Source organism: Megalobrama amblycephala, linkage group LG18 (assembly GCF_018812025.1).
Source record: "Megalobrama amblycephala isolate DHTTF-2021 linkage group LG18, ASM1881202v1, whole genome shotgun sequence".
NCBI lineage: Eukaryota > Metazoa > Chordata > Actinopteri > Cypriniformes > Xenocyprididae > Megalobrama > Megalobrama amblycephala.
In genome coordinates, this window is record NC_063061.1 from 2,708,044 (window position 1) to 2,729,907 (window position 21,864).

A 21,864-nucleotide genomic window follows, 5' to 3' on the forward strand; every position below is an offset into this window, starting at 1 on the left:
CTAGATGCAGGTAATGTACTCGCTTAATCAATCTCTTTCTCATAATACTCTACTCGACATAATGCAATAAGCTTCAGTGAAGCGACTCTAGTTCTAAAGCGACTTCTTAAAATTAGTAATGGAGGCTTGAGCTCAACTGTTAAACTGTCAACTTTGAAATGATTTGAATCCATGGAGGAAGGAAGTAGTTCCACGCAAAAGAGGGTTTACAAAGTCATTGTTGTTGTTTCTGATTTATTTACACACTCGTGCCGTCGAACTGTTGTATAAATGCAATATCACACTCGTAGCCGTGCAATATAGCTCTATATAGAGTGATATCACACAGCCACGAGTATGCTATTTCTCATATATTATTATAATGTCATATATTAATTTCCAGACATAAAAAATGAGTGACATAATATACAAACCTTGAATGTCAAAGAGCTAAATGTTGAAGAGGCATGCTAAGAATTTCTGTACTAAATAAATAGGAAACTATTATAAAGAATATAATGAACATTGAAACAGAATAAAAGTTGAGCTCTGCTTCGGCCAGACACACACACTCACACACACACACACACACACACACACACACTCACACACACACACTCACACACACAGAGGGAGATGTTACTGTTGCTACTCGGGGTCAAGCGATTCAGCCGACAGAATGTGTAAAAGCGAGTGAAGTTTAGCAGTAGAGAGCTGTAATCGCTCAGCGCTGACCCCATCACCATCACAGCGCCGTCTGCTCGGATCAAAGCCTGTCCGCTCACACCGCCGGCTACTCTGGCCCTGAAATATGGCCCATCAGTTTGAGCTGGCCATGGCCCTTCTGCTGAACCAAACAATGTGCAGCCAAACGCAGCTGGCTTATTGACCGAGGAGGAAGTAAAGAGACTGAGGAGATGAGAGAGGGCCAGGAGAGGACAGACCTTAATTGATAGCAAAGAAAGAGATGGACACAAAGCATGCAGTAAAGAGAGGATAGTGACCATTTTATAAAGGTGTCTTTACTCTAGGTGTCTTTAACTATTTACATTATTAATAATAATTGTTAGGTTCAGTGCACTTACTGTGTTGATGTTGTGTTGTAAAACACTTGAGCTGCTGTTGAGGTGAATACAGGTCAGATTTCATGTGGGATTGTAGAGGTGGAGTAGCTCGGTGTCAGATTATTTAAAGAATATTATTTAAAAACATAAAGAATAATTTTAAGCTTAATTCAGTGTTTGTAAATGAATTGCCTAAATTATTACATTATTTGCTAACTGCATTCTTTAAATTGTAATGTTGACATGCATTCTCTGTAAAGCTGCTTTGAAACGATATGTATTGTGAAAAGTGCTATACAAATAAATATGAATTGAATTGAATTGAATTGAATTAATTCTAAAATGCACAGGCAGCCAATGCAGCAATTTCAAAACATGGTCAAATTTGTATCCTTTGAGGAATTTAGCAGCGGCATTTTGCTCCAATTGGAGAGCAAGAGTGGATTTGGACATATCATAATAAAGAGAGTTGCAGTAGCTCAAGTGAGACCTAACAAGCGCATGGATTGCAATCTCTAAGGATTTCACAGACAGAAAAGGTTTAATCTTGGAGAGCAGACGTAACTGAAAAAGCAAGAGCCAATCACCATATTTAGTTGTTTGTCAAATTTGAGGCTACGATCCCAAACCACACCTAAATTCTTAACACAGGATGAAGTAAAGGGAGCAAGTCCAGGTCAAACTCCCAGAGTTTTAATGGAGGCTAGAGAATATAGCCTTGGTTTTTGATTTATTCAGGAATATAAAAAAAAATTGAGCAAACCAAGTTTTCACTTCATTTAGGCAAGCATTTCAGAGCAGCACGTTTGTTGCGTTTCAGAGGTAGATAAAGTTGGGTATCATCTGCATAGCAGTGAAATGCTTTCTGAAAATGGAGCCCTAAAAAAAAAAAAAGAACGGGTGCAAGAACTGAACCCTGTGACACTCCATGGGAAAGTTGAGCAGGCGATGAAGAGAAATTACCCAATCTAACAGAGAGACTTCTATTTGTTTAATATGACTTAAACCAAATAAGGACATTTCCCTGGATACACACATAACATTAAAATCTTGATAGGAGAATTTTATGATGGACTGTATCAAAAGCCGAAGTTAGGTCTAGAAGTACGAGGATCACAGAGTCGCTAACAGTATATCATTAAAAACCCGTAATAAAGCAGATTCGGTGCTGTGCAGACTGGAAAGTTTCAAAAAGCTGATTTGAGCTAAAGAAAGACTGAAGTTGAATGAACACAATTTTCTCCAAAACTTTGGTATTAAAGGTCCCGTTTTTCGTGGTTTTTTGAAGCTTTGATTGTGTTTATAGTGTGCAATATAACATGTTTTCATGTTTCGCGTGTAAAAAAACACAGTATTTTTCACATAATTAATTATCTGTATACCGCTGTTTCCACTGTCATAAAAACGGGCTGATGACTTCCTTGTTCTATGAAGTCCCTCCTTCAGAAATACGTAACGAGTTCTGATTGTGCCAGCGGTTCCTGTGTTGTGATTCGACAGCAGCTTAGCGCATCTTGCCCGGAAAGGTCACGCCTCTTACCATAACGTGGAGATGCACGCGCTCAGTGTTATTGTAAACATGTCTTTAATTTTACCCTATCAATTTGAGCCGGAATCAGACCCGGTGATTGGACTGCGGGATGAAAATAACAGCGTTTCGACGACATGGCGACAAACACACTCTACAAACGCAACTCTTGTGTATTCCTGTGGGCGGAGGTTAGTCAAAAAACTGTTTTAGTGACGTCATTAAAGAAGGACGTAGAGGGATGTAGTCCAAACTGGCCGTTCGATGTAGGCGACTTCTGTTAAATAAAATATCTCGCTTGGCATTGAATTTGAGCTTTAAAATTTTACAGATTTTATTTATACTCTAACAACAACATTACACACTAACTAAAGTTTGAAACATGGGATCATGAAGAACGGGACCTTTAAAGGGTCATGAAACCCCAAAACACTTTTTTTGAGATGTAAACAGATATGTATAGGCTGCACATCATTGAAAACACTAAAGGTACTCATTAATGTTATTCATAAGTGAAAAATAGTTATTTTTGCATTTTTCAGAGCGATTTCTGTCTGAGTCGGAGCAACGTCACAAAATCTGACGTTATCGTGTGCTTTCGGCCCAAGTATGGGCATGGTCGAATATGCTGACGTAGACTGTTTCGAGCGATTCTCGACATATATTCATGACATAAACCTCATTTAATCCAATCACTGCACTGTAGTATGCATAAGATTATAATTGCGGTATTATGCATGAGGAAGCATCACTTCTCTCGCCTCGGTCTCTTGTCATTCAGAGACATATCGTTGGTGTTCGTTTCCTCAGTGCTGCAACACAATGTATTTCCTGAGACGCGTCCAGAGCAGAGGTTTGTGTGGATTGTTTTTCTGTGATCTACCAGCACAAATGGAAAATATGTTCGTGTGAGATCGCATTACAGCGGAGAACTCAAATGTCACAAAAGTGCGGCTCATTCTCCTCTGCTGCTCTAGCTGCGTTCAAACACACGAGCCGTAGGCTGTTTCCCTCAGCACAGCAGCACATGAGTGTTGTTTGTATTTCTCGCGATGCGGTCAGAACTGGAGTTTGAACACAAACACATCAAAAATACGATTGTTATTATGATATACACACGGAGCGCGCTTATGATCGGTTTCAGCGCGGAGCTCCGCGATGAGTTTAATAACACTAGCCACGTGACACATAGCTCATACAGAATAAAGTATCCGTGTTTAAAGTTTTTATTTCACACATTCTCCTGCACCAAACATTAACCAGCACGGTGTATGAACACATATTTCATCAAGTCTTCTTCAAATGAATCATACGTGCAAACTGGACACTGATACAGTGGTGTAGCCTATCTGAACGCGACGACACGATTATTTTATAGACAAAAGACTGATTTTGAGACTGCAGTGCTCGTAAATGTAATCAAAGTAGCCTATTATTAGCCATATTAAATATTCTTTCCCATTTCTCTCTTGTGCTTGGGAGTTTGTTGTCATTTTCTCCATGCTCATATATTAATATTCATTATTCTGTATAATGAGTGTGTTGTATGTCTGTGCTTCATTGGTTGTTCTCTCCCCTCTCCCCCCCCCCCTGTACACTCCCACTTTTCCAGAGCTTTACACGCCCATTTTAACAGACTTTTCCCAGCTCAGAGGTATGAACGACGAGGGTAAAACAGGGGGGTTTCATGACCCTTTAAGAGTCAAAATGGGTCAAAAATTACTGAAATCACTGGCATCAATTTTCTTGAGAAGAGGTCTAACAGTAGCTTGTTTAAGGCTATCAGGGATTGTCCCTGAACTTAAACATTTTCTCATAAAAGACATAAAACAAGGTCCAAACGAATCAAAAAATTTGCTTTAAATACGTGGAGGGAGAACATCAGAAAGAAGGTTGAGTTCTTTAAAGTCGGATGGATTCTTATTGGCTGACAATGTTTTTATCACTCCAGAGGTGTTCAGTGGGCTTGAGGTCAGGCTCTGTGCAGACCTGTTCTTCTCACACACCCATCTCACCACACCGCTTCTGGACGGACCTCTCCATGCGCAGGAAACACTGTCATGTTGGAACAGGAACGTGCCTTGTGGAAACACTTCACACAATACTGGAAGCACAGAATCCCATAGAATATCACTGCATGTGATGGAAAAATGTGCATGTGGAGATACTTCTGCAAGATGATATTACGTTGCTTCTTGCACGTTTCGCAACATTAAGTTTTATCCAAAACAGATTAATGCAAATCTGGTAATGTTTTATTATGCACCCAACTCTTTGTTATTTAAGGTAGAAATTAAACATTATACTGAGTTACTTTTTAGATTTTTAAATCCCCGTATCCGCTTACAAATATATATATATATAATCTATTTTTAATCTCTATAATAAAAATGTATAATTCAGATTTTGATCTCCATATCCATTTACATATATTATATATATCTTCCAAGGGGTTTTTTCCCTCCTAGGACTTTTTCCCACGCTGGGTTTTCTCCTAGGGGGTTTTTTCCACCCCTGGGAGTCAGCCGACATTGGCTTAATGTAGCACCATCTTGTATATGTTACATATTACCACGCTTGTTTGTACAGCTTATTTTTAACCACTTCCCTTTTTTTCTGTGCGTCTAATATGTAAAGCTGCTTTGAAACAATTACCAATTGTAAAAGCGCTATATAAATAAATTTGACTTGACTTGACTTGACTTCTTGGTCTGAAAAATAGTAAAGCAAAACGTACCATTTTTAAAAAAAATTCCTTTATTTATTTATTTATTTATTCATGTGTTTGTTTGTTGTATATCTGTTTATCAAATTGTTATATATTTTGATATGCAAGTGATTACTGTCATGTTTAATGATTATAATCTGACTGGCAATTTGTTTGTTGCATATGGCAGCAGTCAGGGAATGAAATGGGAAAAGTCCAGTGGGTGCCACTAAAAGCAGGTTCAGTTTTATCCGAAACAGATGAACTTGAATCTGGCAAGGCTTGAACAGTCTGTATGCACTGCAGTTTGGAAATGAAATGTTTGTTGTGGCGCTAAAAGGTTAATGCTCAATGGTGTTTGAAAGTAGCACACCAAACCTGACCTAGTGTTAAAAAAGCAAACATGAGATAAAAACACATTTGCTAAAGCAACCATGGCATTTTAGCTTGTTTCTAGAGCTCTTTTATTGTGACTTGTGTCTCACGAGATTCACAAGAGTAAAGCTGTACCAGGTGAGCTACCGAGCAAGTTTACTAGTCAGGAAAGCCACACGTATGTTATGCAAATATCCAAATGTATTTGTTTACAAACCATGCACTATGGTAAAAGTGTTTTGAGTCATAACATATATTGTGCAAGGCATCCATAATCTGACCCTGTAATCATCATTTGTGTGAAAATTACTGCCACTAGTGTTAATTTCAGCTGAACGCAGTGGTGAATTGTATGCTTTAGGTACGTTTTTTTATGTTTTGCCAAAATGTAGGCTGAGGAACCTTTTTCCAGTGAACCCATGTTGAATATTTTCCTTCGTTGGAACTGTGAGGCGCTGCATTCAGTGTGCCAGCTTCATATTACTCAGAAACCCGTTTCATGAAGTTCTCTGCTGCTGAGCTGCCGTTTTTAGCGACAGTAGTGAGGACTGATAGATGGGGCAGTGACTACGTGTCGACTTTGCACCTCATCTACCCCTAAAAGATGCATATTAGTACCTTAGTGTAGAAAATGTACCCTTAAAATACTTTAATTTGACACTTTAAGGGTACTGCCCTAGCTCAGAAGAAGTTTTTGAACAGAAACGAATGAGTCGGTTATTGAGTCCAGAGCTATAAAATGATGTGGATAGCTCGGATCACGTGGAAGAATTTGAGGAGAAATATTCCTCCTGAGAACCAGGAGTCTCTGTTTAATCTTCTTGCAGTCGAGGAAAACAAATTACCCTCGTTCTTGATTTCTCTTCCCTGTAGACTCTCCTGCGGACCAGTGGCGGCTCACGTGACATCATACTCTGTTCGTTTGGCACGGTTTTGAGGACAGGCCAGGGTAAATGCGCTGTTTAGGGTGACAGTGATCGAGTTACTACACCTCCTAACTCACTGAATGATCCCATACAAAGTCCTGCAGCCTGAATTAGTCACACATGTTTGCATATGTACACAAACACACCCAGCAACAAACACACAGGCAAACACGGCCACACAGACACACATGCACGCAACACTGGTGGTCCTGTAAGGAGCGGTCTTAAAGCCCTCTCTCCGTCTGTCTCCTTTATCTTACCTGGGAGGCCCAGACAAAGGCGTATTCTCCGCGAATAAACAGGCCCATCATGTTTGGGCTTCTCTCCTAAGAAAACAGCGTCTATGGGAAGGAACTGAGCAGCCAACATTGTGGTCCTTTTTTGCATGCCAGTCATATCAGAATGGAAACTTACCCAGAGATGCCTGCTTTGCTATAAGTGAGTTTTGTGTTTGAGTAATTGATTGAGGAGATGTGCATGCAAACAGAGCTCTTCTTCGCGCATGTGCGTGTCTTGCTCTGCTGAGAACCATCACTTTCCATTCTCTGTGAGGATAGCCAGAGTTCGTGCCATGCATTCGTCCCCTCCTGGACGGCCGTAGACAGAAACAGAGGGAAGAGTTAGGATCGTTCCCAGGTACCAGCCTTTTATTGGCCTTCTAAATTAGCCTGTGTTTGGCTTGAGCTTTATCTGCGTCTCGGCCGCAGTGACATTGAAGTGCCTCCTGCTAAAGACTGCTATGAGCAGCTTTATGGGTGCAGATAGTGTTTTATCTGACCATCTAGATAAAAGAGGCAGGGTTGCTCCTCGCTGTGGCACTTGAGAGGGCTTTTCCCAGATCTGGAGCATGTTGAATTCCTAGCCCCGGCAGTAAATTGTATTCCAGACAGATATGCATTTCTGGACAGATTTCACCCTGAAGAAGCTGGAATGCACAGTCTCGCCGTAGAGAACACGTGAATCACCAGGTAATAGTTTCATTGATCAAACAGATTATACTGTTATAGACACTAAACTCTCAGATTTACACCAAGAGCCCAGTCTTCTTCATTATTGGCAGTTTCCTGAGCATGACTTTAGTTGATCCTCTCTGTAATTCCACAACAACCCCAAAAATACAATAAAGTTTAAGATATAAAATGATTAGTGTTTTGATTTTTGTTTAATCACAAGGCTTTAGAAATATACCCTGAGTTCCTCTTGAGCAGATCTGGTTATTAACAGGCATCAGGCTGCTAATGCACCTCTCATACAGACACTGGTTTTGCGAGCGAACACAGAACGTTCTTCCAGTAACGTTAATAGAATGTTCATTCAGAGTAATCTGGTCTTTAATTATGTTTTCAAAACACTGTTTATACATCGTTCATGGAATGTTTTTCCTGAAACACCTTTTTTTTTTTTTTAAATGTTACCTCTTGTTTCAGATTCCCAATGTTTGCAAAATGATCAAATGGACTATTCAATTAACTTTTGCATAATTTTTTTTTCTAAAACGTAAACATTTTAAAAGTTTTGAACATTCTGACAACATTCAGAAATAACATTTTTAGAGCATATTTTTGTTAGTTGTGCATCAGTGTGAACCGTTCAAAACTGAAGCACTTGATTTGGATTTGCATTCACAATAATTTGCAATAAACTCTGAATTTGCTCTATAAATGCCACCAAAGAAGTATTTTGTGCAACACTCTAAAATGTCTAAGGGGCCGTTTGCATGACACCATTTTCAACTAAAAACAGAAAAGTTTTTTTGGCCGTTCATTTACACAACAACAACGTTTTAGGGCCTGAAAATGCTAATTTTTGAAAAAAGTTTTTAAAAACTATACTGTTATCGTCTTCGTGTAAAACTGTGAAACTGTGAAAACGGTGAGGTCATGTGCATGCGTGTTACGTGTTCAGTCTACAGGCACATAGTGTTTCTTTACAATGTGACATTGCCATCTACTGGCCTGGAGGCAGAATACAGTGTTTTTAGCCGTTTTCGCGGATCCATGTGAATGGGGATCGCTTTGACAATGTTGTCTGTACACGAAAAACACAAAGGAAAAACGTTTTCGTTTTTAGTTCATCGTTGTTGTGAAAACGTACCCTAGCACAAAGTATATTTAGGTTTATTACATTCGAATGCATATCCTTTCAAAGTATACTCCATTTGATAGCGTGGGCTATTATACAGTGTCTGCACTATTTTTCTCCAGTTACGAGCGATAAAAATGTCTTTATATTCTTTTAAACTAAAGTTGCCCCTCACACAAGCGCATGTCAATGCGGGCAGTATTTTGTTGTTGTTATCTTTCTTTAATTTCATTTTCTACTGTGAAACAATGGTAGTGTTGCTAATTTGTGGAACAGCTAAGATTATGTTTACATAACTAAATAGGAACAGTTTTTCCTTTTCATTTTTAACGTGGTCAAAACGATCCCCGTTCACACGGATCTAAGAAAATGACTAAAAACGCTGCCAGGCCAGTAGATGGCGATGTCACTTTGTAGAGAAAAACTCTGCGCCTATGGACTGAACACATAATACACATGATGTCACCGTTTTCACAGATTCACGTTTTGGTATTTTACATGGAGACGATAACGGTATTGTTTTCAAAAACGTGCACTTTGAAACCCATTTTCAAAAGTTTGCGTTTGTCATGTAAATGAATAGCCAAAACGCCATTCATTCGTTTTTTGTTTTTAGTTAAAAAAGGTGTTGTGTAAACAGACCCAGATTAGTGCAAAGAAATTCAACAAAAATCAGGCGCTGTCCTACTATTCTGGTGACAAAACTATTTCTGCTGATGGCTAAATGTCACTGAGTGACACCAAACATGCTTTATCACTGTCAGAGCAAAGAGCCAAAGTCAGTCTCAGAAACTTTGAGGTTTGAGGTTTTGTAGCAAGAAACCGCAGACATGAGTCCATGCTGACGTCCTTCTAGTCTCTCGCCCTTGAGGGCTGAATCTGCAAAGCTGAAGAGGTTATTTATTTATTTAGATCATTGATTCATAACAGAAGTGGTAATTAAATAGTCATTATATACTTCTCTAACTCTGGGGATCTTGTCTATTGTGTGTTTGTTCTGTGGAAGCACACCTTTCTGAATCTCTGGTTGTCTTCAGCACACACCCTGACAGCTTTTTAATCATCTTTCCAGCTTTTTGTCTCTCTCGACAGCGTGCTTTTCTTCTGTGAGGACTCCAGTGAAGACCTCACCTTCCCCTCATTCAGAAGCCATGAAGCGAGACTACTAAGGCCCTCACACTGCTCTACGCCCTACCGCAGGACATTTACCGCTCTGACATCGCCCTCGCTTTACTTTGTCTCTTTGTTTGTCCGAAAATATTGTTTAAATATGTATTTTTCACAACGGTAATGTTTGCTCGATAAATCTTATTGTCAGGACACATGACGTAAAAACGCTCAGCTCCCACGGGTGATTTTTTTCTTCTGTTTTTCCTCATCAAACCCTGTAAAAACAGCAGCTAAAGATACAACTACATTCAGTTACTATGTGCTGAAAGCCTTTGTGTGTGAAATATCTTAAAAACACACGCATGCATAAAGAATCATGAAAAGAAACGAGTTCAGAGCTAAAGCAAATGTACAGAAGCCAAGCTTTTAAAATAGCTTAATTGCACAGAACAAGCTAGTTAAGGAAAGTTAAGCCTGTAAAACAGTCCGACAAATGTTTCCACTGTTCATCAGTGCTGGTTTATTTATTGACATAAATGCATTTTTCACTACCTTTCATATAAACATACAATGGAGTTTGATGACTTTAGCTATTTTAAAAAAAATTGTAACGTTTATTTTATTCACTAAAAAAAAAAAATATATGTGCGTTTTTAAACGTGGTTAAATGCAGTTTGCGCACTGTCATGGGCTTTACAATGCGTAACTGCTTGTTTAATTCATGTTAAATACTTTGGAAATAAAATACTTTAATTGCATGACATATAACCTGGAAACTTGTGCTGGTCTAGTTTTTAATCTTAGTGATGAAGAATAGACATGCTTTATTAATCCCATATAAAAACTGAAATGATATGTTCATGCATGACTTCCCAACCTGAAGCAGTTCGTTGGATAGAGGGTTTGAGTCCGTTCTGCTACATATCTGATCATGACAGCACGTGTTAGTTTGAGGATCTAACTAATTCTGAAGAATTATCAGTTATTATAACTAACACCTCTTCTCCAGCGAGCAGGGAACGTTCTGGCAAGGTTCTCTCGAAGTTATAAACAAACGTTCTTCCAGTAACATTAATAGAACCTTTAATGACGCTAAAGCATTATTTATACGGCGTTCATGGAAGGTTTTTTTTCTTAAATGTTTTAGTAGTTGGATATTCATTGGATGTTTCAGAACGTTTAGAGAACATTCAAAAGTAATGATCCCATAAAGTTTGAAGAATGATCAAATGTAATGTTTCCTTAACGTTCACATAACCAACACTCTAAAAAACATCCAATTTGGATTGTTTTCAACCCTAGAGCTGGATAAATGTAGGACAGAACACATGTTGGGCTAATTTTACCCAGCAAATTGGGTTGTTTATTTAACCCTGCATAATGGGTCGATTCATTTTTTACTATAATACTTTCTGTCTTTCTTTATTAATTTATACATTAATTAATGTTTACGGATTAACTTAAATCCTCTAAATGATAATTCCTTTATTTTCGATTATATTTTATAGTATATCATATTTGATTGTACATATTGCCTACATTTTAAGCTTGTTTAACAAATATTAGGAGTAAAAATTAAACATTTAGAAGTAATTCAAGTGTAATGGATCAGTCTCCGTTGGCCTGTTTCCACCGTAACGGCGCTGGATCTCGTGCCGGAGATGACGCACGTTCGGCGGGGGAACTGATAACTTCAGACCGCCGCCTGCGTTTCACTCGTAGCCGGAAACATGCTGTGACTGACTCCATAACCTGTTCATAAACAATCAGTGTACAATTCTGAGAATATATTTTAACATCCTAAGTATTCATATTCTATCTTTTTGAATAAAATCATAACATTTTATGCAATCGGGCATCGGGCGTTTCCATCACGCGAAAATTCCGGCGCGACACTCGTTTGTGACCCACATCGCGCCCCTGTATGTTACTTTACATAAAATTAAACGCTATACAGAACAATAACGAACTTTTAGATAAAATAATATTTTATTATTTATTATTTATTTTTTTACCGAAGACATGCACCAATTTGACGGAGCTGCACTGTTCTCTCCTGAAGAAGGCGCTAAAACCCCACGATAAACAACTCAACCCCTGGGTTATTACGTCTGACCCAGGAGCTGGGTAACACAAAAACTACCCAAACACTGGAAAAATAACCTAAAAAAAAAATCACCCGAAATGCTCAACCCAGGAAAAATATTCCAAGATTTTTTAGAGTAAAAAAAAAAACAAACCAAACAAACCCTCTTTGAAAAAACTGACGTTTTGAACGTTTGAGCTTAATGGGAACGTCTCATTCATGTCTGCAGCACAATATACTTACTGAAGTTGAATGATTAGGAGTTTGTTCAAATTACTTATCTATGAATGCAAAGTAGTAATAATAATGCTTGACTTATAAAGATCTCTAATATTTTACTAATTATGGAAACATAAGGATTCACCTAATGTTTTCATGAATGGTCGCTTAAATCAGCTATTACACGGATACTGGAGCAAAATTTTTTGTGTGAATTGTACATATGATGAACGACAAAAACCGTGTGTGATCATTTCTTATATTATTATACCAAAGACTTGACAACGAATGCAGAATCAAACTGGCAATAAAATGAGAGAAGTGGAAAATACACCATTTTCTTCATGACAAATCAGTAAAATTTGTCCCTTTGAACTGGACCAACATCCTCTCATTATATTACTGGAGAGACAGGTCAAAGCTTTAGAGGTCTCCAGGAGTTATGGCCTGTCACAGTCCACCTCTGACCAGAGAAACCTGCAGACCTCCATCACAACATCATGAAAACACTGCTGTATTTACTGCGGCTGTTTCTATAGAGCTATAATAATATCAATTAACAAAGAAAAAAGGGCATTATAATCATGACCTGCAACATTAAAATTATTATGCCTATTATTAATATTTTTAACTTTAATTATAATGATTTTGAGACAACCATTTATTTTTCTAGCAAAGTTTAAAATGTGCTCGAATTACAGGTCACTTTATTTTATTTTCCAGATTATTTCAAAGATCTTCACAGCCAAAATAACCCACAGAGACAATGATCAAACAAATACACACGACAAACAACAGGATAAAAATGACAATATCCGTTCTCTTTTTACACGAAATTATTATTTTTATCAATCGCGCCCTGTCTCTTTTTCCTGCGCGCTCCCGCTCTCACACACTCGAGCCCGCGCGCGCGCGCGCGCACATAAACTAGTTGTCAGTTTCGTGAGTCAGTAGCGGAGCAGTATCTTGCTGTTATTGAAATAGTGACACTCCGCTATTATTAGACACTGCAGACGAACAATCTCTTAATCTCTTAATCTTTCACGGCTTGAAGAGGTGTTGTTGAATTTAATCATTATAACTTAATGAATGACAGAATCTTTTAAGTTACAGTAGGCTAGGCTTTAATAAGATTCTCTATCTTGTGGTTGAAGAACTAACTTTTGATACCTGTGATGAGATTGAAGCTGATTTGAATGCATGATTTACAATGTATTGTTGATTAAATAAAGTGTGTGTGTAAGAAAGAGAGATTTTTAAACACGCTATCTTTCTCTCATAAAATGTCTTGGTTGATACCCGTTGTATAAGCCGAATAATTTACTTCATTATTGTAAAATAATGCATGACCACTTCGCTTCATAATGTGCATTTTCAATAATTCAGCGACCCATCGTTACTCATTCCTGACATTATTCCTACTTTTACACAGTTTCTCAAAGCATAACACATCGCACCAAATAATTCTAATTCAAACAAATCAGGGAATATCCCACAATACACTCGCAAGATGTGCAGAGAGCTCATGTCAGTGTTTTGATCTGTCATCTCCAGCACACAGAAGCTCTGAGAGTGAGAAGATTCCAGCAGAGCTCGTGCTAAACTCAGTCTGGAGGTCAAACAATAATCCCAGCAAATAAACAGAGGGAAAGTGTTCGTGTGATCGGGTAAGACACCAGCCCTTATGATTAAAACAACACATTTTCAGAGCAACCAGGCAATAGATGACTTTGGAAACCAGTTTTAAAGAAGTGGTGTTATTTTCATGACCTCAGTCGATGCACAAATACTTCTGATGAACACTGTGGTACAGTTTCGGACGAGTCGACTTTTCCTCATTGCGTTTGTAAATCCTTATCGAGGGAAATGTTAAACAATAATCTCTTTGTCGGTGCATTTACCTCATTTGCATAATGGCAGGTGTGTTGGTGTCACAACTCTAGTGAGATACAAAAAAAAAATTACAAACATATTAAAAATATAGATAGTTTCGTGTTAGCGCTTAGATATTCAACATGTTCAATTGCATTTGTTACTTCATGTACTGTCAGAAATATTGAGGACATCCTTAGCCTCATGTTTTTATTTAATGACTGATTGAAAAACAACATAAATGAAGGCAATTAATTTGTTGCATAGCTTGAGACTCTGGTAGCTAAAGTCATAAAATAACATGAGAAATCAATTGTGATTTTGGGAATGTGACCATGAGCTTATATAAAAGGTTCGGGTTTGCTGTTGAACTCATTAAAGTTTGCTAAAAATATATTTAATCAGTGCGTGTTAATCAATATGAAATGTTATTATCTGTGATTAACGTATCTATGTAGCCTAATTAATATTTAGGCAATAATTTCGGAAAAATAATAAGAGGAATATACGAACTGAACATGACAACGATGTCCAAGTACGCACAGACTAATGAATTATATTATATATATATATTATATTAATCGATGTTTATTTTTATTTACTTATTTGTTTGTTTTTTTCATTTGAAGCATCTTGTTTTATGATCGTTTTGCACTTATTCATTTATTCCATCCGTTTAAGACCATATAAGCAACTTATTTTAAAACGTAATAATAAACACATTCACAAAAATGTGATATCTAATACTGAACTAAATGCATGATGTGAAGCATTCACTGTCTTCAAATAATCTTTATTCCTAACGTATTATTAAATAAGAGATTTCCATTCAGTCAATATAAAGCATAAAACGATTAAAATACTTTAAAATATTACTATTAAAATACAAGAAAGTACAGGAAATAAACTAACACGGTGCGAAATAAAAACATCACACACTGATGATGGCAGTGACAGTAATTCGTGCACTCGATCTGAAATATCATCTTCATCACTCTACAGCAGAGCTTCATCCTCCATCAGGCGCGCGTGACGTCATGCGGACGGAGTGCGGGTGTGACGTCACTCCATCTACCGGATAGAGGCTGCGGTGCCGCGCATCTTCTTGCGCATAAACTTGAACGTTGCTTACAACCACACAGTTGAGGAACTATATATTATAAATGAATGGAGACGATTTAACACACGAGAAAAGGAAACAAACAGCCTTTCAGAGAACTGACACGTGAGTCATTATTCGTCGCTTAATATTGTTTATCTATTATCTCAGCCTGTGTAACATAGTTTGTGTTGTTCTCGCTTTGTATAATGGGTTGTTATAACGCGATAAATCTTGAAATGGTGGTGTGGTTATTGCATATGCAAAGCAATTAATATAAATGTTTATAAATGAATATACAAACAATGACTATGCATGTAACAGAATAACAGGCGCGTGTTTTGCATATAGTGTCCAGTATGACCGCTGGAGTTTGCAGCTCGTGCACTGCGGCTCTTTTCGGAGTTTTGATATAGTGTCAGACACGATACTCCGTCCTTCAGGCCTACATACTTCACGAAGGTGGTGGTCATCATTTAACAAAACAGCGTTGTGATTTTAGTATGTTTTAGTCTATTTTAGGACACTGTCACGTTGTGCAAACGTTTGGAAAATGTGTGTGTGTGTGTGTGTGTGTGTGTGTGTGAGCTCGAGTGTTTTCCAAATAAAATCTTAGCATTTCAGTTCTCAAATGATTTAAGCCTATACACTTAACCATCTGGCGTATTTGCGCATTGCTATAAATAAATGCTTATTATTCAGTATTATTCAAAATAAATTCACATGATTTATTGGTGCAAACGGTTGTAAATGCACTTTTTAATAATACAGCACAATTATATTCGGCGCCTATACGCATGAATACTTCACGACTGTTCTTCTACTTCTTCTTTTTAATAATAATAATAATAATAATAATAATAATAAATAGCCTATGTTTATTTCCAACGAAGTAGCGGTCATGACTAGACAAGTTGTTTGTTACATTGTCGTTATAATAACATCCTCCATCCATTTATTTAAAGTCTTCTAATCCACTGTCTTAAAATATTCAATTACAATTTATTGTTCATAGAATATTATTATTTATATCTTTGTCCAATAATATCTGGGTTATTTAGTCAATCAGTAAATTGTCTAAAACCTAAAAAAGCTGAACTGGCAATATGCGCTTTCATTAAGAGAGAAAATGAAAATGTTTTGTCTTTAAGTTGGCTTTGCATGCACATCTTCTCTTTAGACTTCTTTGTTTTGCTTCAGGATCTAATAAACGGGACTGAGAGATGTTAAAGTGATGCTGTGACTGCAAAGAACCCAAATAAACATAAAAATGGCTGAAATATGTAAATACATGAGCTCCTCATCCTCTGATCGCTTGTTTGATGTCAGTTCACACTCTTCAGATGTTATCGGGCTAACTGTGACTCCACACTTCTGTCCTTCAGTGTGTTTAAACTTAAAGCAACTGACTTATTTACATGTATTTGCTTGAATTAAACTACTATTTAAATAATGCTAATTTCTTGAAAATAGGATGTACTGAGGACGCCATTATTAAATTTTTTTCTGTTATTTCCATAATTCGCACGCATTGTCATTATAGAATTGCAGATGGCTTTATAGAACAGACTGTACAATTCATCTGCAGGCCAAAAAAACAAACAAAACACAATCTTTTGGTCCTCTTGCACGATGGTGTTTTTGGTATTTTCATTGGGAAGGTTATTTAAGTGTATGTTTAAATTTTACAATTAAATACCGCGGATATGGGTCAGTTTATATCAAAGGATGAAAAAAAGTGCATTCTGCTGTCAGATCCCAAATATTATTATTTCTGTTAATTGTCTATGGAAGAAAATGCAGAAAACTAAATGTTTTCTCCGTGAATGATAATATTTGTTATATGATAATAATGTATTCATATAAAATAGTTCAGATCCGTAGGCTTGTTTTTAAAATAATAATATGAATAATCTGCAGTGTATGAATTGTGGAATTTTCTAAATAATTAATTTGAGAAGGTTGTGCCATGAACATTTAGAAAAGGCGCTTTTCATATCTTCCATACCCTTACGAAAAAAAAACATGGTTCTTAGTTACTCCATGGTAACCACGAATAACCATGGTTTGGCTACAAAAACCATGGTTTAGTTGTGGTTATATATTTTGTTGTGGTAGTCATTACGCCAAAAAACATGGTTTTACTATTAGAAAACATGGTTAATTTTCTTAAGGGATGATCATTCCCCGTCGAGCATCATCATATTCTCACCATCCATCAGGCGCCACTGCCTTCAGAAAACCCACAGAACAATCAGACGTGAGAGTTTTCTGTTTCTGAGTGACAATGAAACTGTCACAATAAGCCCATATTATATTTCATATTAGTGGCAATTTTAGGTTGTGTTACCTCATGTTTGGGCGATAGTGGTGATAGTCATTTTTCGTAGATAATACTAATATTAATGCATTAGTCCTAAGCATTCATTCAGTGTAATAATTCAATATAATGTTTTCATGAACCTCAACGTTTGGTTTGCTGGTTCCGACCAGTCGCAGTATTCAAAACACCAAAAGCCAAACTACTGAACAAATGCTCTTAGCCTATTTTTTAATTTTAACATTTAGTAGGCTACTGACTTTGCTTCAGTGGCTTTTATTAAACTGCACGCAATTGATAATTGCTTCATGCACACAATAGAATATCCTTGATGTAAAATATAACTAACGGTAATTATGGCGCGCGGATCAGTGTCTAAAGGGCCACATCTATCTGCAGAAAGCGCGGTAAACTGATTTTATGGTTAAGGTGTTTTCTGTGCGGTTGAACATGTCTGTAAAAGCGAATATATCAGTAGTTTGTTCAGGTAACAGCCTCTACTGTTCATGGCGCTGCAGCCTGAGTCCAAAACACTGTTTAACACAAGCTGCAGCGATATCGCCAGAAGCTCAGCTGAGAAGTTTTACTTTACTTGTATGAATAAAAAATTATTTTACTTTGTGGGTGGGACTGAGAGTGGACGCGGGGAAGAGGATGGGTGGGTCCTGCTGTTAGCCGCTGCCCGCACCTCCATTCGTTCACAACAACATCTACTCTTCAGGAATATATCTGCGGCGCTTCTGAGGACAATATTGCACGAGATCGCTGGCTGTCCACGTGTCTATTCATTAGAAAATCGGAGTGGATTGCTTAGCAAGTATACTGACGCTCGCTGGAAGAGGTTTTGTAACACGCATGATTGTTTTAAAGGTGGAATGAATTTGGACATGGCCTCATCTTTTCATCTGCCGAGAAGCAACAGCACCAGAGAAACGATAGAGAACACGAGCAGCGAGTCTTCAGATAATGAAACCGCAGGTAAAGCAAATATCATCATTTACATACACATACATCGATTGACCATGTAGCGAAAATACATGCAAACAAGCCTTTAAAGGCATAGGCTACATTTACATGTGTTGAAAATATGTTTGCCTTAAATACCTAACATATTTTAATGTTTTGTTTTAGTAGGCCACTAAACAATTTAACTGTTTAGCTGTTTTTACAGCCTGATTTTGCAGAAGCCGTGCAGTGCTTGTTGCAACCTTAAAAACTAAATATAAACTCACGTTTACACTACAGATATTACGTCCTTAAAAAAATTCTATATGGTTTCTATAAATTCCCACTTTTGTAAATAATACAATTAAATGCATATTTATGACTCTGTTGTATAAACTGCAGATCTTTACATGAAGGTAGTCTAGGTGTTGTAAACAACAATGAACTAGGCCTGAATTTAAAACATGGGCGAAAGTACTTTTCCACTGCATAGGCCTATAACTTCTTAACGTAGCCGTACTCTGTGCAAATAGGTCCCGTTCGACACACACTTTAATAAGACATGTTTGCATATTTGTGGATTGACGAGCAGTGTGCATCCGAATCATTACATGATTCCCTTTTGTCCGGCTCCCGTTTTGTGTCCGTCTCCTTCCAAACCTCTGGCAAAAATAGGTGCGACTGAGCACCAGATATCACCTCAAAATTATTCTCCCCAGAAAAGGAGAGGTCTGTCGAGCAGAGAAGTGACGACGGAAATGCGGATGAGTCCAAGAAAAAGAAGCAAAGACGGCAGAGGACTCACTTCACCAGCCAGCAGCTGCAGGAGCTGGAAGCCACTTTCCAGAGGAATCGATACCCGGACATGAGCACCCGGGAGGAGATCGCGGTGTGGACCAACCTCACCGAGGCCCGAGTCCGGGTAAGATAACACATATCCTAACAATATAAAACAATCAGGACATTTGCGTGATAAACACAACATTTTAGGATACAGGACAACCCTGGATATGTTTCAAGCCAAAACTGAAGAAACATCTTAGTCTACTTATTTCGACAGAGCAATCACAAAATAAAATTAAACGTAATATTACACATTTAATTAGCTAAATAAATCGTAGAGTCTCATCAGTTCTAAAAAGTGTTTCTTTTTTGTCAATTGTTGACTGAATATTCTCTGGTCTACGTATTTTGTTATGAATTTGAAAAATATATAATTTTTCACATAGGCCTACGAAACGTGAGGATTCGTTTTCATTATATTTTAAAGGATCAAAATACTTCCAGGCCACGAAGTGAGGCACTGAGTTTTGTTCAGCGATATATTTCTTTGCAGGTCGATCTTTTAGAAAATTCCAAAGTATTCCAGAACCAGATTCTGACCCAGATTTGCAATTTTCATAATGAGGAGATTTATAATGAAAAATGAACAGTTCGTCAAATGTCGGACATTTTACTGTTGGTTTAATTTATCGACAAGTAAATGTATTACAGTTTTTGACTTTTACATGCCATTCATTTTCAAATTTTCAAACCTTTTTAAAATGCTGCTTATGAAAAATATAATCTCGCTGATATTTAAAATGATCAGTTAAGTACACTCTAAAAATGCTGGGTTAAAAACAACCCAAGTTGGGTTGAAAAAGGACAAACCCAGTGATTGGGTTAAATGTTTGACCAATCTGCTGGGCAGTTTTATTTAACTCAACTATTGATTAAAAATGACTATAAAATGAACCCAAAATAGGTTGGAAATTAAAAATCAGACACATAATTACTAGAGGCAACAATAATAATCAAAAGGTGAACATTTATTAAAAAGCAATTTAATAAATGTGTATTGTTTAATTATTATTCATTGAACTTATTAATAAATGTTAATTTCCAAAATACTTTGGGTTCATTTTAAGCAAGCAATATAGTAATTTTTAAACAATAGTTGGGTTAAATAAAACTACCCAGCAGGTTGGGCAAACATTTAACGCTGGGTATGTCCATTTTCAACACAAATTGGGTTGTTTTTTACACAGCATTTTTAGAGTGTAGCTTTTCGCATAACAAAAGTATACATCTATCTCAATCTTAACTATTTTGCAAATGACCTGCCTCTACAGCCAGCAAGAAATGTTTTATGATTATTACTGTGAACTGCTTTGAGTGAACGTTCCGATCTGTTTAATAGCATCTGTTGATTGAATAATGCGTCCCTTTTCATAGGTTTGGTTCAAGAATCGAAGGGCGAAATGGAGAAAGAGGGAGCGCAACCAGCAGATGGATTTGTGTAAGAACAGTTACCTGCCCCAGTTCAGCGGATTAATGCAGCCGTATGATGACGTGTATCCGGCGTACACCTACAACAACTGGACCAACAAAGGACTGGCCCCGGCCCCACTGTCCACAAAGAACTTTACCTTCTTTAATTCCATGAGTCCCCTCACATCCCAGTCCATGTTCTCAGCCCCAACTTCAATCTCATCCATGAGCATGGCGTCCGGGATGGGACATTCCGCCGTGCCTGGCATGCCGACCACCGGCCTGAATAACATCGGCAATCTAAACGGCATCGGGAGCTCCACGATCAGTCCGGCCATGAGTTCGTCGACATGCCCGTATGGACCTCCGGGATCTCCTTACAGCGTGTACAGGGACACTTGTAACTCCAGTCTCGCGACGTTAAGACTGAAATCCAAGCAGCATCCATCTTTTGGATATAGCGGTTTGCAGAGCCCCGGCTCGAGTCTTAACGCATGTCAGTACAATAGTTGACGAATTAAACTGCAGTAAACGGATACCTGGAGAAATGACAACCATGCTGGATTAGATGCGTTCGGCATTTTGCAATGGAATATGTGGATTGTCTGTGTTTACCTAAACTTGCACAACAATTTAAATCCATTATTTGGATTTCAACGTTCTGAAGACAAGTTAAACTCATACATTTTGTATATATATATATATATAAACGTGGAACAAAACTGAAAATGATGCTCCAAGTGGGAACAATGAACACAACCTTAATTAGCACACTGTCATGGTAAAGCTGAGTAGGCTATACTAGTCTGAAGTTGTGTTTGTGAGTCCGTTCTCTTATTGTATTAAGTGTCTGCAGAGGTTGTGTTGTCCTCGTGGCCTCTCATCGACAGTCTCGTAGTTGTTTCATTGTGTCGATAGATTTACCGCATGCTTACTCCCAGTGGAAAAAAAAAAAAAAAAGTTTTGTAAAAAATTATATGAATGTGTAGACAAAATAACAAAGCTATAACTTTATGTTGTACTCATGTTGATTGAAAAAAATGTGCTTATGTTTATGGTAATGTTTGAATAAACCTCAAAAGAAAGAATTTCTAAAATAATTTGTCAAAAGGGTAGATGAATGTGGGCTTTAGCTGGATTATATGAAACAAAACCGACAGCGTATGCATGAACGAAAATGTACTTAAATATACACTTATAATTGACTAATATTGTTTCTCTAAAAAAAAATTAAATCCAAGCATTTATTTATTAACTAAATTAGCCCAGCTAAAAACCCCTGTGCATCTAAACTGATTA

At 37.5% G+C, this 21,864-nt stretch overlaps 1 protein-coding gene across 3 annotated transcripts; it reads left to right on the forward strand.

Moving 5' to 3' along the window:
• Positions 1-11,808: 11,808 nt before the first annotated feature.
• On the forward strand, positions 11,809-21,653 carry pitx1 (paired-like homeodomain 1). Of its 3 annotated transcripts, none has more exons than XM_048166661.1 (4): positions 11,809-13,743; positions 18,238-18,345; positions 19,032-19,234; positions 20,530-21,653. In XM_048166661.1, the coding sequence occupies exons 2-4, from the start codon at positions 18,243-18,245 to the stop codon at positions 21,076-21,078; spliced, it is 855 nt and encodes a 284-aa protein (XP_048022618.1). In that variant the 5' UTR covers positions 11,809-13,743; positions 18,238-18,242; the 3' UTR covers positions 21,079-21,653. The 3 variants fall into 3 exon arrangements, with proteins under 3 accessions (XP_048022618.1, XP_048022617.1, XP_048022616.1); XM_048166660.1 differs by lacking the exon at positions 11,809-13,743 and adding an exon at positions 14,902-15,173; XM_048166659.1 differs by lacking the exon at positions 11,809-13,743 and having other exon boundaries at positions 16,965-18,345.
• Positions 21,654-21,864: the final 211 nt, after the last annotated feature.

Bases quoted from the DNA above. Each gene is read 5' to 3' on its own strand.
- pitx1 (XM_048166659.1), top strand. From the start codon at position 17,874: ATGGCGCTGCAGCCTGAGTCCAAAACACTGTTTAACACAAGCTGCAGC. The intron at 18,346-19,031 runs GTAAAGCAAATA...TATTCTCCCCAG, and splicing joins TTCAGATAATGAAACCGCAG to AAAAGGAGAGGTCTGTCGAG. The intron at 19,235-20,529 runs GTAAGATAACAC...CCCTTTTCATAG, and splicing joins TCACCGAGGCCCGAGTCCGG to GTTTGGTTCAAGAATCGAAG.